Consider the following 14,709-nt stretch of genomic DNA (forward strand, 5'->3'; position numbering starts at 1 on the left):
TCTGATGCTGACAACAGGCCCCTCCAGGTAATTTCAACTTTCTTGTAGATCTCCTGGGTTTTCTCTATTACACAAACCTCTTTTTACCTAGGAAGTCAGCATTTAGTAGTACATTACTCCATCTTAGTACAAAATCCAAAATTATTAAAAGACCTCCAGATAAAGCTGGTCATATGTGGAACTAATTTTGTCTGGTCTTGATGAACCGGCCACAATTTGCTCCGTACAGTGCCTTGGAAAAGTATTCATACCCCTTGAAATTTTCCACATTTTGTCATGTTACAACCACAAACATAAATGTATTTTATTGGTATTTTATGTGCTAGACCAACACAAAGTGGCACATAATTGTGAAGTCGAAGGAAAATTATAAATAGTTTTCAAAATTTTTTACAAATAAATATCTGAAAAGTGTGGCGTACGTTTGTATTCAGCCCCCTTTACTCTGATACCCCTCTAAAATCTAGTGGAACCAATTGCCTTCAGAAGTCACCTAGTTAGTACATAGGAGTCCACCTGCGTGTAATTTTAATCTCCGTGTAAGTACAGCTGTTCTGTGAAGCCCTCAGAGGTTTGTTAGAGGACATTAGTGAACAAACAGCATCATGAAGGCCAAGGAACACACCGGACATGTCAGGGATAAAGTCGTGGAGAAGTTTAAAGCAGGGTTAGATTATAAAAAAAATAAATCATTATCCCAAGCTTTGAAAATGTCACAGAGCACTGTTCAATCCATCATCTGAAAATGGAAAGAGTATGGTATAACTGAAAACCTTCCAAAACATGGCCGTCTACCTAAACGGACAGGCCGGGCAAAAGAGTATTAACAAGAGAAGCAGCCAAGAGGCCCATGGTAACTCTGGAGGAGCTGCAGAGATCAACAGCTCAGGTGGGAGAATCTGTCCACAGGACAACTATTAGTCGTGCACTCCACAAATCTGGCCTTTATGGAAGAGTGGCAACCATAAGAAGTCCCGTTTGTGAGAAGCCACGTGGAGGACACAGCATACATGTGGAAGAAGGTGCTCTGGTCAGATGAGACCAAAATTGAACTTTTTGGCCTAACAGCCAAACGCTATGTGTGGTGGAAAACTAACACTCCACATCACCCTGAACACACCATCCCCACTGTAAAAAATGGTGGTGGCAGCAGCATGTTGTGGGGCTGCTTTTCTTCAGCAGGGACAGGGAAGCTGGTCAGAGGTAATGGGAAGATGGATGGTGCCAAATACAGGTCAATCTCAGTTTTTGGTTGTTACATGATAAAATGTGGAAAATTTCAAGGGGTATGAATACTTTTTTCAAGGCACTGTAGATGGCCTGTTGGCACCCTCCGCTTGCATGTGCATGGTGTGGTCTGCAGACTCCTAGGCAAAGTTGATGTTTGCAATACATTTTGACCTGGGTTTTGGGGTACTCTATAAAGTAATGGAAAGTGCATAAGAGTGGCTGTTGTTGCATCTAAGTAACACCAGAGATGATAAACTGACGTGTGCATAGTTTAAAATGCATCAATTATTTCTGAGTTAAGTGAGATAAGTATTTACATATAACCTAAAACATAAATCGCAAAAATCAAGCTTCCCTGGTTCATCCCTGCAATCTGTAGAGTCAAATTATACATGATCTCATTTATTTGCAGTTTGCAATGGATTGGGCAAATTCTGATACCGTTACACTGAATTTGGGCTCACTGATGGACTGATGATTGAAAGTAATCCGATTTCTCTGATGTGAAGCAGATCTATTGGCTCTTCTCTGTGCAGCTGTAAACAAAATGACACACTCCTGTCTATAACCTTCACTGTTGTCATTGTTGGTTACAATTTATGTTATTTGTTTTATCAAGTTGTTTAAAATGTGTCTACATTTATATCTTTGAGGGCTTGCCTGGCATTGGAAGGGAAATTGCGTTGAAATTCATCAGGTCTTTGAATGGAGAGAGTGTGCTACACAGGTAATATGAAATCCTAAGTGTAAACGGCATACTATATCAAAGAGGGCACCTAGTGTACACCTTTACTTTCTATAGCCTTTCCTGTTTAGATCAAAATTAAATAAGTACACTGGGCACAAAGGGTGTGTATGTATACAGTATATTATACTAGGGACAATTTTGACAGGAGCCAATAACCTACCAGCATGTCTTTTGGCATTTGGGAAGAAACCGAAACCCTAGCATACCGAGGAAGAGCATGCAAACTCTATGCAGATAGTATCCTGATTGGGATTAGAACCAAGGACCCCAGTGCTGCAAGGCAGAAGTGCTAGTCACTTAGCCATTGTGCTATTCGTTTTTGGGTTTTTTTTTGGGAGGGGGTTTGAATTTGCAGTGTTAACGTGTACAAAACGCAATGACATATGGCACGGGAAAGTAAGCAAGCCACACTGGGCTATGCAGAGCCCATATAACACAGGTACCAATTTTATTGCCTATAAGGCAGAGCTGGGTGGTGCTATCAGGTTCTTACTATGTTCCCAATGGGGAGGTTCACCCTCTTTCTGTTGCAGTGTTCACCAGGATAAAGTATGGGGAAAACTAAAATTTCCCCGTCAATTTTGTCAAGGATAATTAGTAATTTTGGTAGCATTTTAAATATGTTAATGTCTTTTTAAATGCAAGCAGCGTACATACTTAAATTTAACCTGTTACCAGCCTCTTGCAATCCCCTATACAACAAGACTGGAAGAAGGAGAAACCGCACAAGGATTCGGTCAATTCTACTGCAGTGCTCATGTGCTTACACAGAACTAACTGATAGAAGGAGAGAGTAAAGTGACAGAGAGATGAGCTCACGAGCCTGCTGTTTTTCTTTTTTTAATGTCCATTCACAGGCTGGGTGATGGCCAAGACCTGCAAGTGCTACTTAAAGTGGAACTATACTGACCTTTTCTCCAGTACTGTGATCCCACGGAGCGTCCCGCTGGTTGCTGACATCTTCAGCTCTGCGGCTTCTGGGCATCGATCCACAGACGTTTTAGTTGGCTGGCCCAAGGTGATGTCACTCCCGTGCAGGAGTTCAATCATCTCTGCATTGCCAAAATTCTACACTGAGCTGCAGTTCAGGGGACAGGCAGCTAAGGGAACTTTTAATGCAGAAGAGAACATGGTATGGCTGTTCTACATTAAAAATTCTGTCTGTCCACATTTATTTTTGTTTTATTTATTTATTTTTTTAACGTTCCACTTTAAAGTAAAACTATAGGCAAAATAAAGACATACAGTATGCATGATGCAAACTGTCATTAGCATAAACATAGCAGTGTTTTTCTGAGTCCCCCTTTAACCTAGTTTTAGTACTTGTTGATCCTGCCAGTAGATCAGCCATCTTCCAATAATTCTAATAGGTCAATATTGGATAAAAGCAAGCAGAGACCATCACCCTGTTGAATTTGGAGCTGGTAGTCACTCTAAAAGATCTTGGAATGGGAGAGCAGAAATGGTCAGGATCAACAGGTATTTATGAAACATTTAGGGCTCATGTACACTGGGCTGAAAAAAACGCTGCTTTTAAAATTGTTTGGCGTGATTTCTTTTTTTTTTTTAGCCTATGTGTCCATGCAAACATATGCATATACAGGCGTATTACAGGAGGAGTGGTTTACAAGCTGAAATATATACTAGTAGTGGCAGCGATTAGTGACCTATAGTGGGACTGCAATATTTTACCGGACATTTTTACACTAAGTGACACTTTATGGGAACCAGTGCCACTAATACAGTGATCAGTGCTAAAAATATACACTGATCACTGTACTAATGACACTGGTTGGGAAGGGGTTAACATCTAGGGTTATCAAAGGGTTAACTGTGTACCTAGCTATGTGCTTGATGTGCACTAGATGGCGCTGGTACAAGAAGAGGTGATTGATCCTGTTCCCAGCTCTGCAGGGAGACACAATCAATCACTTTCTCCTGTCACAAGTCGCCTGGACTCGCAGATCGGCTTCTGCTGTGACCGTTCACAGCAGAAGCTATTCGCCGGGGGTGAGGCAGAAGCACAAAATCCCCTATATATACACGTGATTTTGTACAGGAAAGCAACCCTGTAGCAGTAAAACTGCTATAGGGCGGACAGTAAGTAGTTGATATCCATTAACACTCAAATGCTTAACGTGCCTAAGCGCGTGTGCAATATGTGCCTTGTACTGCGCTTTTTAAGCGGTTTTTCTCGTGTCAGAAGAAAAGGTGTTCAGAGGGCTATACGTAACAATTCTTCATGTTAAAAATCATGAACACAAGAAAGTTACTCCCATGGGACAAAAGCACGAATATTGTCCCATGGGAGTAACCACCTTGCTTTCATGACTTTTATCATGAAGAATTGTATGTATAGTTCAGTTATAGGTTACAGGACAATCCAGTATTGGTGAATTGGCAAACTTTTATTCATATTCATTTAATACCTACTGTTCTTGTAAGGTTTGGTTCAGAAGGGCTAAACAGAAACCCTGTGTGCATGAGGCCTTACTCCAATAGGAAAAAACTTGTACAACTAAATTTACAAAGCAAAAAAGAACTATTTATACAGCTTTAGTATTTAAAGTTTATGGAAACCCTGGGAAAAATCCCTTCCAGACAGAGCTTTGTGTGTGTGAGCTGTGAAAATATCAAGACTAAATGGGCAAAATTACAAATACCTTTTGGAAAGTAAAACCATTCCCATACATGTATTTCATCTGTGTAATCATTTGCCTGAGTTTAGCTTTACAATTTTGATTTCTCACCTGGAATAAGTATGCAGAACAGAAAAGCCTGATCTGTGTATTTTCTAGGTCTGTGTTAACCCACTGCCTGTGTCTGCCTTCAGCAACATCTGAATCACTGACCCAGAACCATCATTCAGCATGAGAAGTGTGTGAACCTGTTGTAGGTCAGCACAATAGCCAAGCAACTCTTGTTTAGAAATTAAAGGTCCACAATGGCAACCTTCATATTTGGTCATACAGGTTTCCTTTAAGTCATGAAATGGTGGATAACACTGGAGCTTTAGGAATGATTGATTACAGTGGTTGCTTTGCGCTCACCCATAGGCATGACAATATTCTTCTTCACAGGTTTTACCAGTGGAGGAAGCAGTTTGATGATCCCACAGTTCCCCCTAAATCTGCCAAGAAGACTGCTCACTGTTCTGTATGCTGTCATCCAGGTATATAGCCGCATCCTCTGCTCTGTCATGTTTTATGGACTGGAAATGAGTTGTTTACGTTCTGTTGTGGGGCTTCTGGATAATAGATTGTGCTTGTCACATCTTCATAGATTCCTAATGGAGCAAGAGTTTGCTAATTCCCCAGTGATCTGCATAGTGAGTGCAGAGATAAAACCGTTCCATGATTCATCACATAGGCTGCCTGATCACTGTCTGAGAGCTTGATTTTACAAAACATTGTATGCGGGATCACTAAAGTACATCTAGAACCAAAACTTTTTTTCTGGATTTAAAGTCCGGAAATATTAAATTTTCTGTTTTCTATTTTTTTCCATCTGAGTTCTATTAAGGTTTTCCTTCACTTCATGGTTCAGAGGCCTGACAGGAAGTAAGAGGAAATTTTCCCTCCCTTGGACAGTTGTCACTGGAGGAAGTGTCCCCATTGAAAAGCATAGTGCTTTCAATGGGGACAATCTGCATAGTGCTTGATTTTTAATTTTTTTGAAAATATGGCCAGCTTTAGCCTGTAACATCAGTAATATCCATCTGTTGCCCATGGGGTACAGTGTTTTCTCAGGACTGTTGAAACAAACAAAAAAAAAAAGACAGAGATAAGACGTTTGGGGAGGGGGGCAGTAGAATGTGAAGGCACAATCCAACTGCTGAGAGGTGCATCTGTTAGCTACATGCCATATAAACACTTGCAACTGGCTTGACTGAGAATACATCATATGTAAATGGAGGGAGAATAATTAAGTGTAGGCAATCACGTTCAGGGGCAGGGAAGGAGTAGGAGCAGAAAACTCATGAGTGTCCAACTGGTGGTTTTCTACTGGTATAGAAATGGGATTGTCATCCTATCAGTCCAATTTCAGCTGGATTGTGTGACAATTATGTCATGTCTATGGCTGAAAGTATGAGTCTACCCAACAAATTGTTAGAGACTGTGTCACCAGCTTAATTTGCACATAAACCAAGAGAGATGTGACCACATGCTTGGGATTTGTTCCCCCTTGTGATTTTTATTTTTTATATGTTTTAATCACATAAAACTGGATGTAGATTTTATATATTGTCCTCTCTGGTACCAGTAAAGTCTGGTTCTCTCCCCCCCCCCTTTTTTTTCGTTTTTTGATATGTATTATTAGGATATGGTACTTTAATATGGTAGGCAATTTTGAAATATTCCATATTTTCTGTCGTTGTAGAACCTAAATTTCTCCTTTTTTAAAAGGGCAGCCACCTTAGTTTCATTAAAGTAACCCTGTTGCCAAACCATTTATCTCAGCAAAAAGCTTCCTATACAATTAATATGTGTATTTTAGTCATGTTCTGTTCCTGTAAAACTTCCCTTATGTAAGATTGCTGGGCACCAACATGTTTGATGTGATGTCAGCAACTCCAAAACACTCGGAGCTGTCACTCAAGTGTATAGTATTCCTCTCCACTTCTGTGGAGCTAGGCCAGCACAGACAGTAGTGAAAACCTGCAAAAAATGTGTATGGTCCTGGTAGCTTTACTGAGTAGGGCAAACTAGTGGTGTTTCCAAATAATTAGCACGTAGGTGTCACCAAACCATTTGCACATCAAAAAAAAAGAAAGGAAAGAAAAAGGATTATAAACACTCAGACAGCTACCTCTAAATATATATTTATTGAATCAAAAATACAAAATAACAGTAAGGATTGCAGTTCCCGCACTTCCCCTCTGCCAAAATACCCCCCCAAAAAAAAACAACCCCCCCCACCCAACAAAAGTGAAACACTCCCAGAAAAGGAGAGGACTATTTTGTGCAAGAAGGGAGTGGGCAATGCTAGGAGAAATGCTGTCCTGAAGTAGTTAGATGTTCTAGAAAGTTAAAAGGCACATTGCAAGTGAATAAGAAAATAATTTCTGTGCTTTTTACTGCAGTTGTTTTCATTTGTGACAGGGCCTCTTTGAATCTATCACACAAATTGCATTTGTTTTTATCTTTTAATACCATTAACAAAGAATTTGAGTTAAAAGAACATGTGCTTTTGTCCTTTAAGGTTCAGCTAAAGAACACCAGCGGAAAGGATGCAGTTTGTGTGCCAGCGATCGATACTGTGAACCACATGATTATGATTACTGTTGTCCATGTGAGTGGCATAAGGCCGAGCAAGATAAAAAGAACAACCCCTTGGAATATAGCCTTCAGACGTACGTATTTGTACTATGAGAGTAGACCGGGGTTACCACGATCTATTATTCCTTCATGTAAATATGTTTGTTTGTTTATAACCTGCAGGAAGGCAAGAAAACGAGAAGGCTTCCCTTATCATGAGGTACAGAAACTGATCTGCCAATACCACAGTTATTAACATGGATGGTACATGGCTTTAAATGTTCTTCCCTAATTATTTGCAGGTTATACAGGAATTCCTTGTAAACAAAGACAAATTATCAAAGGTCATCCGATGGGTTCGGCCCAGTCTACCATGTTTCCAGGTAAATTATTATGTAAATAGAATTCCCAGATGAGATTCATTACTACTGAGCCATAGCTGGTTATGGGCTTTGTAGCAGTTGATGGTAACATTAGCCCTTCACAGGGGATCTAGGTTCAATTCCTAGCAGAAAATATTTGTTTGGCGGTTGTATGTTCTCCCCCAGTTCTCTGAGTTGTGGGAGGACACTAGGAAACACACAAAGTCAGACTTGTAGGTTAGTCTGCATTGACCAAATTGGCCATTTTGCTAGCTGATTCGTTTAGTCTACTATCTCTTTAAAACAAAACCTCCAGGCAAATGGCTAAATATACAGGTTAAATGCATGTATGTTTATGGTTTAACCTTCTAAAAGATTTGCAATTCTGTCTTGTGGTTTACACACACTCCACAGCCAGGTCAGTGATGCTAGTTTTTTTGAGTCCACATGGTGTCTTCCTATTTCACCTGACCACATCCAGCCTGCTCACTGGGCAGTGCATCAGTAGGAACACCAAAAATTTAAAAAAATGACACGCCCCTAATTTGATATTGAATCCTAAGTATTAAGTGCCAATATACACTCTATATTCTTATATTATTTACCAATTTAAGGTTAATGTGAGTCAGACAATAAAAATATACGTGCCAAAAAAATTGCAACTGATAATGAATTACTCATAAAAAAATATATCTCTAATAATAAATCAATAGTGACAATTCCCAAATCAACAATATTGTGATCCAAAAGTGATAATTGTGACTTCCTGTAAATAAAAAGTCTCTAATGATAAATCAATATTAACAGTCCCCAAATCAGCGATAATGTGATCCAAAAGAGATAATTGTGACTTTCTGTGAATCCTTGATGTGAGAAGGTTGTGCGCTCACCTCCTTGTCAGCCTAATATATAGGCATAATCTGCTTTTTGTTCACAAAAAGGAACCTGATGTGAAAAATCTGTTGCACCGTCTAATGGATGGTGGGTATCCCTTATGAGCTTCCCAATGATCCTCTCCTTATGAGCCTGTATCCCTGATTGGATCTCTCCCTCCTTCTGCTGCTGCTGTTTTTTCTCCTCCTTCTCCCCAATCCTGTCCTGGGTATTTCCTCCGTATCCAGGATGTATGGAAAAAATACGAATATAGTGCCTTATCCTTTTACAAATTGCCTTTATTATGTGCCCATTATTGCACTCACATCACAAAAAAAGTTAAAACACCTTTGTGTAATAAAATCTTTAGCTGTCTGTGCCGCACACAGTGAATACTCGCCGGAGTGACATCGTAGCCCCTACCCTACGCATTACGCCACAGGTCACATGGCTTCAAAAGGGGGTTGAGATTGGACGTGCACTTCGCCCTTACCAATTTATATAGTGGATATGCGCCATTTTTTGTAGTTTACATGGTCGCTGCCATCTTTTTGGGGCTAATGTCTATGCATCACAGCTAGCTTAACCGCTCAAGTGTCCATAGGGTGGAGTGCATCTTAATAGATTAAAAGTATCTAAAAATAGAAAGAAATTAATGAAACCACTAACATCAGCAGTTAAGCTAGCTATTATGCATAGACATTGGCCCCAAAAAGATGACCGCGACCATGTAAACTACAAGAATATGGCGCATATCAACTATATAAATTGGTAAGGGTGAAGTCCACGTCCAATCGGAACCCCCTGATGAAGCCACATAACCTGTGGCGTAACACGTAGGGGAGGGGCTACGACATCACTCTGCAACCTTGGACGGCGAGTATTCACTGTGTGCGGCGCACACAGCTAAAGATTTTATTGTACAAAGGCGTTTTAACTTTTTTTGTGATGTGAGTGCAATAATGGGCACATAATAAAGGTAATTGGTAAAAGGATAAGGCACTATATTCTTATTTTTTCCGTACATCCTGGATACGGAGGAAATACCCAGGACAGGATTGGGGAGAAGGAGGAGAAATAACAGCAGCAGCAGAAGGAAGGAGAGATCCAACCAGAGATACAGGCTCATAAGGAGAGGATCATTGGGAAGCTCATAAGGGATACCCACCATCCATTAGATGGTGCAACAGATTTTTTACATCAGGTTCCTTTTTGTGAACAAAAAGCAGATTCTGCCTATATATTAGGTTGACAAGGAGGTGAGCGCACAACCTTCTCACATCAAGGATTCACAGAAAGTCACAATTATCTCTTTTGGATCACATTATCGCTGATTTGGGGACTGTTAATATTGATTTATCATTAGAGACTTTTTATTTACAGGAAGTCACAATTATCACTTTTGGATCACAATATTGTTGATTTGGGAATTGTCACTATTGATTTATTATTAGAGATATATTTTATTATGAGTAATTCATTATCAGTTGCAAATTAATTGGCACGTATATTTTTATTGTATGATTCACATTAACCTTACATTGGTAAATATAAGAAAATAGAGTGCATATTGGCACTTAATACTTAGGTTTCAATATCAAATTAGGGGCGCTGCATTTTTTTTAAATTTTTGAGTATTACACACACACATTGGATTAGGATGTGAGTAATGTCAGCGAACCTTTTTATTTATTTATATTTTCACCAAGTGGCTCACAAGTAATAATAGACATATTAGTAGGAACACCAAGCTGAAAGGAGGAATGGGATCTTCCTGACTGTGCAGTGTAGTAGAAAAATGTAAATCACAAGGCTGCTGAAAAGAAAATAACAAATCCCTTAGCAGGTACGACTAGAATCACATGTATTTCAGCAATGTATGTAACCGTTTATCTGGAGTTCCATTTTAAACTTATTTGATAATTAAATATGCTCTTTAAACTTGGATTTATAATACATGGGTACCTACTGTAGATACATGTGCTTAAAGTGTTTGAAGGAAATAAGTTGCATTGTCCATAGCAATCAATCATTTGGTCCGGTTTAGCTGCCCTTTGGAAACACGGGTGCATTTTCTCCAAATCCACCTGCAAGACAACCCTTAAGAGATGGATACCTCCTTTAACAGGGACAGCAAATGTATCTTAAAAAACATTTTAAAAGGAAGCTGATCTATCAATTATTGTATTTCCTCCATCAGGAGAAGTACTGCTTGGAACCTGGAGGAAGGAGGTTCATCTTGAGATTTTAATCTGCAGTCTCCACCTTTCCCCTTTGCCTCATATTCCTTGTAAGTGAGGCTCTCAATCTTCCTTGTCCAAGTCCCTTTCTCTTTAAGGCAGGAAGAGGTCTGGGTGAACTCCATTTTCAATGCCTGGGGAGGACCAGTACTGGTAGGTGACCTATGACCTTGGTGGATTAGCGGTTATGGTTTCCTATAGACTGTAAGGGAAAATCCGGGCGACAAGTCCAGGTAGAATAATGTCGTGGCCTGGCCCGCTGCAGCTCCTTTTTCAGGGACTGTGAAAGTATGAGGGGAAAGTGGCCAGGACCTGATGGTGTCTCTTCCAACCAAGCATCCTAGGAAAGGTGGTGTGAATGCTGGAAGACATTTTTGAGAGCTTCCATTTTCTGCACCCCTGACATGATTAACTTTAGGGGCAGACAACATCCCTAGCAGTGATAGGCACCTGTGGTATCATGTGAAACCTGGTTGTTTGCCCTGCTTGTGGCAAGCTAGGGCTCTTCTAAAGCCTAATCACGGCCGCGATATACAGTGGGGTCTAGAAGGGTGGGCAGGATATTTAGAGTTAGTTCACTTTTTTATTTTTCATAAAAAGGTGAACTTACCCTTTAATTGCCAAACAGGTGTTTGGCTTTCCTTGCTGCCCTGGTTACAACTTCCAGGCTGTTAACTGCAAGTTCTGGGTTCTATTTCATCTCTACTTTGTCTCAGAAACTTCCTATTGCCACTTAATCAGGGCTTGATAAGGCTGAATTTATTTGGTTTCTCAGCCCCCAGTGAGGGTCTTATAAGTTGGAATACTATGACTATCTCTCACTTGGCAGTACATTTCAGTGTAAGGCCATTTATATATACCTATGTGGGACTCCATGCTGAGATCGTTGCTATACACCTGCACTGCAATGGAAATCTGTCTTCTATGGTATGTCTGCAACTTATATCGGTCTGTGTCCTTTTAGGCCCGAGGCCTCATCTACACCGTGCTGTATGCAAGTGCTGTATGCAGGCAGCCTGTTCATATCTATGAGGATGCATCGGCTGCACGAACACAGCCACTTGTCCTAATGTGACAGATATGCGGGTGAGCTGCCCCTGAACACATACGGTGTGTTCTCTAGGCTGCTCATCCACATGTCTATACTATCTGGTACCACAGTGTAAAACCTTGTACATGACTTCCAATGCAGACAGTGTGATAGTCTTTGTTACTGTAGAGCAGAGGTCTCTAAACTTTTCAATACAAGGCCCACATTGTATGTTTTACAAGCGTTCGCAGGCAAAAAAACATTTTATTAATGAATGAATCCTATGTAAATAAAAGAATAAGGTTTGCATGTGGATTTGTTTGTAAGCAGCATGATATGGTTTAGAACTACAAAAAAAAAAACCCTCAGCAAAAGAAAGCAATTCCAAAAAAAAAACTTGAGTCCATCAGAGCCCCCTCACATCAGTCCCCATCAAATTAATCCTTACATCAGACTCCCCCCCCCCCCCCCCCTCCCCTACATGAGTCCCCATTGGAGTCCCCGCTTATATGAAATCCCCCTTACATCAGGGTCTCCATCTGAGTTCCTCCTTACATTGAAGGCAGGGGGCCAGATTTGGCCCATGGGCCTTGGTTTGGAGACCACTACTATAGAGGTTTAGGGCATTTTTGTAGTATCTTGGTGTTTACAGTACAGCATTAGACAAAAGCATAAAAACAGGATGTAAACACCTAGCACATTATCTTTGTTCACTTAATAAAGGATGTAAAATACAAATGTTATACTCACAAGCCAAGTGAGCTTAAAAGCATGTTAATGCATAAAGCACACAATAAGGACCGCTGTTCACCTCCAAAAGCTATAGGTGCTGGAATGTTTAACCACTTTCAAAGGGATCTTGGGATCGCCTAGCATTTCATAAAGTACTGTAGTTTTTTTCTTATGACCAACACGCTACTGCCTGGGCCTTTCACTTGCTGTAGATGTACGATGGCCTGCGTCCACCGTGACATGCATTTGGAGTATGTACTTTAGGATGCTGTTCCTGCACAGTGAGAGGGAATGAGGACCTTAGACAATTTATGATGGTACAAAGCACATGGCTTATGTGATGTTCAAGTACAGTGATGTAGGTTGTGAGTGGCGCTGTGCATGTGCTTCTGCAACAAACCTTTCTTTTCTATATACGAATATACTTATGGAGAGATGATATATACTGTATATCCAACAGCTCAGACCGAAGTCAGCACATTTACATTCTGGTGAGGCTATACAGTGAATGCTTGCACTCAAGACTTTATAAAGCAGTGGTTCTCAACCTTTCTAATGCCGCGACCCCTTAATACAGTTCCTCATGTTGTGGTGACCCCCAACCATAAAATTATTTTCGTTGCTACTTCATAACTGTAATTTTGCAGTGGGAGGAATAGTGCCACATCATTGGTGTCAGTGGGGGGAATAGTGCCCCATCATTGGTGTCAGTGGGAGGAATAGTGCCCCATCATTGGTGTCAGTGGGAGGAATAGTGCCCCATCATTGGTGTCAGTGGGAGGAATTGTGCCCCATCATTGGTGTCAGTGGGAGGAATAGTGCCCCATCATTGATGTCAGTGTGGTGGAGGGGTTAATAGTTCCCCATCATTGGGGTCAGGGGGGGGAATAGTGCCCCATCATTGGTGTCAGTGGGGGGGGGGGGAAATAGTGTCCCATCGTTGGTGTCGGTGTGGGGAGGAATAGTGCCCCATTCTGGGTGTCAGTGGGGGGAGGAATAGTGCCCCATCGTTGGTGTCAGTGGGGGGAGGAATAGTGCCCCATCGTTGGTGTCAGTGGGGGGAGGAATAGTGCCCCATCGTTGGTGTCAGTGGGGGGAGGAATAGTGCCCCATCGTTGGTGTCAGTGGGGGGAGGAATAGTGCCCCATCGTTGGTATTAGTGACACAAATGATGGGGCACTATCCCTCCCACTGACACCAATGATGCTTACCTTGCTGACCCCTGCTCCAGCCTGGGCTCGCTCTCTCACTTACCTGTCAGCTGTCTTCCTTCTCTGGCCGCTCTCCTCTTCACTTACTCCAGCAGCTCCCTCGATCTTCTTAGATCTACGCGCGCTGCCGCTCGGCTCCTCCTCTCCAAGCTTCACCTCCTCGCCGGTGATTGGCCGCCTGTGTGCCTCTCCTGAGCTACAGTTCCGGTGGCCAATCGGCGAGGAGGCGGAGCTGTTGAGTGATCCCGGAGGTGTGGCCAGGAGACAGGGCAGCGTATCATCCCGCCCACACATCGACTGAGTCAGAGGAGCGGTGTCTCGGTTCCTAAGACCATCGGAAATATGTGTTTTCCGATGGTCTTAGGCGACCCCTGTGAAATGGTCGTTCGTCCCCCAAAGGGGTCGCGACCCGCAAGTTGAGAACCGCTGTTATAAAGGGTTTTCTTCATTAGATATGCACAAGTTCTACATATATCTTTCCCATATGAAGAGTTTGCTCACAGCAGTGTGTAATAGAGCCAAATAAATGGTTTAATAGATTCCTTTATTTCCCTTTTACATTGACTTACACAGGCTATGGGGGCTTGTTTGTGTCTTTTTGTCAACCAGGACTTTTATTATGGTTCCGTCTTCTTGTTATGAAAATAAAGTTTGTGAATCACGTTTTAAAAAATCTGACAGGGGTTTTTACCCTCCCCTACTCTATGCAAAAAAAAAAGATTTGCCTATGGTTCTACATTCCTTGCTGAAACTCTTGAATTTTTTTATCCTTCTGGGGCCATTCCTAATTGACAAAAGTCGATCTAACAATCGACTTCTGTTGAACAAGAATTTTCATTTGATCAGTGGCTGCAGTTCCATGCAGTGTATTCTGACACTGGATGGGTGCCCGCTGTCAGAATACAACAGCACAGCGGGAAGGATTCTTCCATCCACCTCACTTGTGTGGATGGGGAAATCCTTTCACTCTTCTTTTTTCTTTTTTTTTTCTTTTTTTTTTTGTTATCCCGCTGACTAATCAAAAA

The 14,709-nt window shown here is 41.4% G+C and overlaps 1 protein-coding gene across 1 annotated transcript in view; it reads left to right on the top strand.

The window, feature by feature from the left end:
* GEN1 (GEN1 structure-specific endonuclease) overlaps nucleotides 1-14,709 on the top strand; it is a 75,585-nt gene that overhangs the window by 47,194 nt on the left and 13,682 nt on the right. The window contains exons 6-10 of the mRNA XM_089671097.1: nucleotides 1,884-1,957; nucleotides 5,059-5,150; nucleotides 7,181-7,331; nucleotides 7,420-7,456; nucleotides 7,539-7,619. Of these exons, the coding sequence (XP_089527223.1) occupies nucleotides 1,884-1,957; nucleotides 5,059-5,150; nucleotides 7,181-7,331; nucleotides 7,420-7,456; nucleotides 7,539-7,619 (435 nt within the window). The remainder of the gene's footprint in view (nucleotides 1-1,883; nucleotides 1,958-5,058; nucleotides 5,151-7,180; nucleotides 7,332-7,419; nucleotides 7,457-7,538; nucleotides 7,620-14,709) is intronic.

The sequence above is a fragment of the Staurois parvus genome, unplaced genomic scaffold (genome assembly GCF_062004578.1).
Source record: "Staurois parvus isolate SC_StPar_1 unplaced genomic scaffold, SC_StPar_1.0 ptg000098l, whole genome shotgun sequence".
In the NCBI taxonomy this organism is placed as follows: Eukaryota; Metazoa; Chordata; class Amphibia; order Anura; family Ranidae; genus Staurois; species Staurois parvus.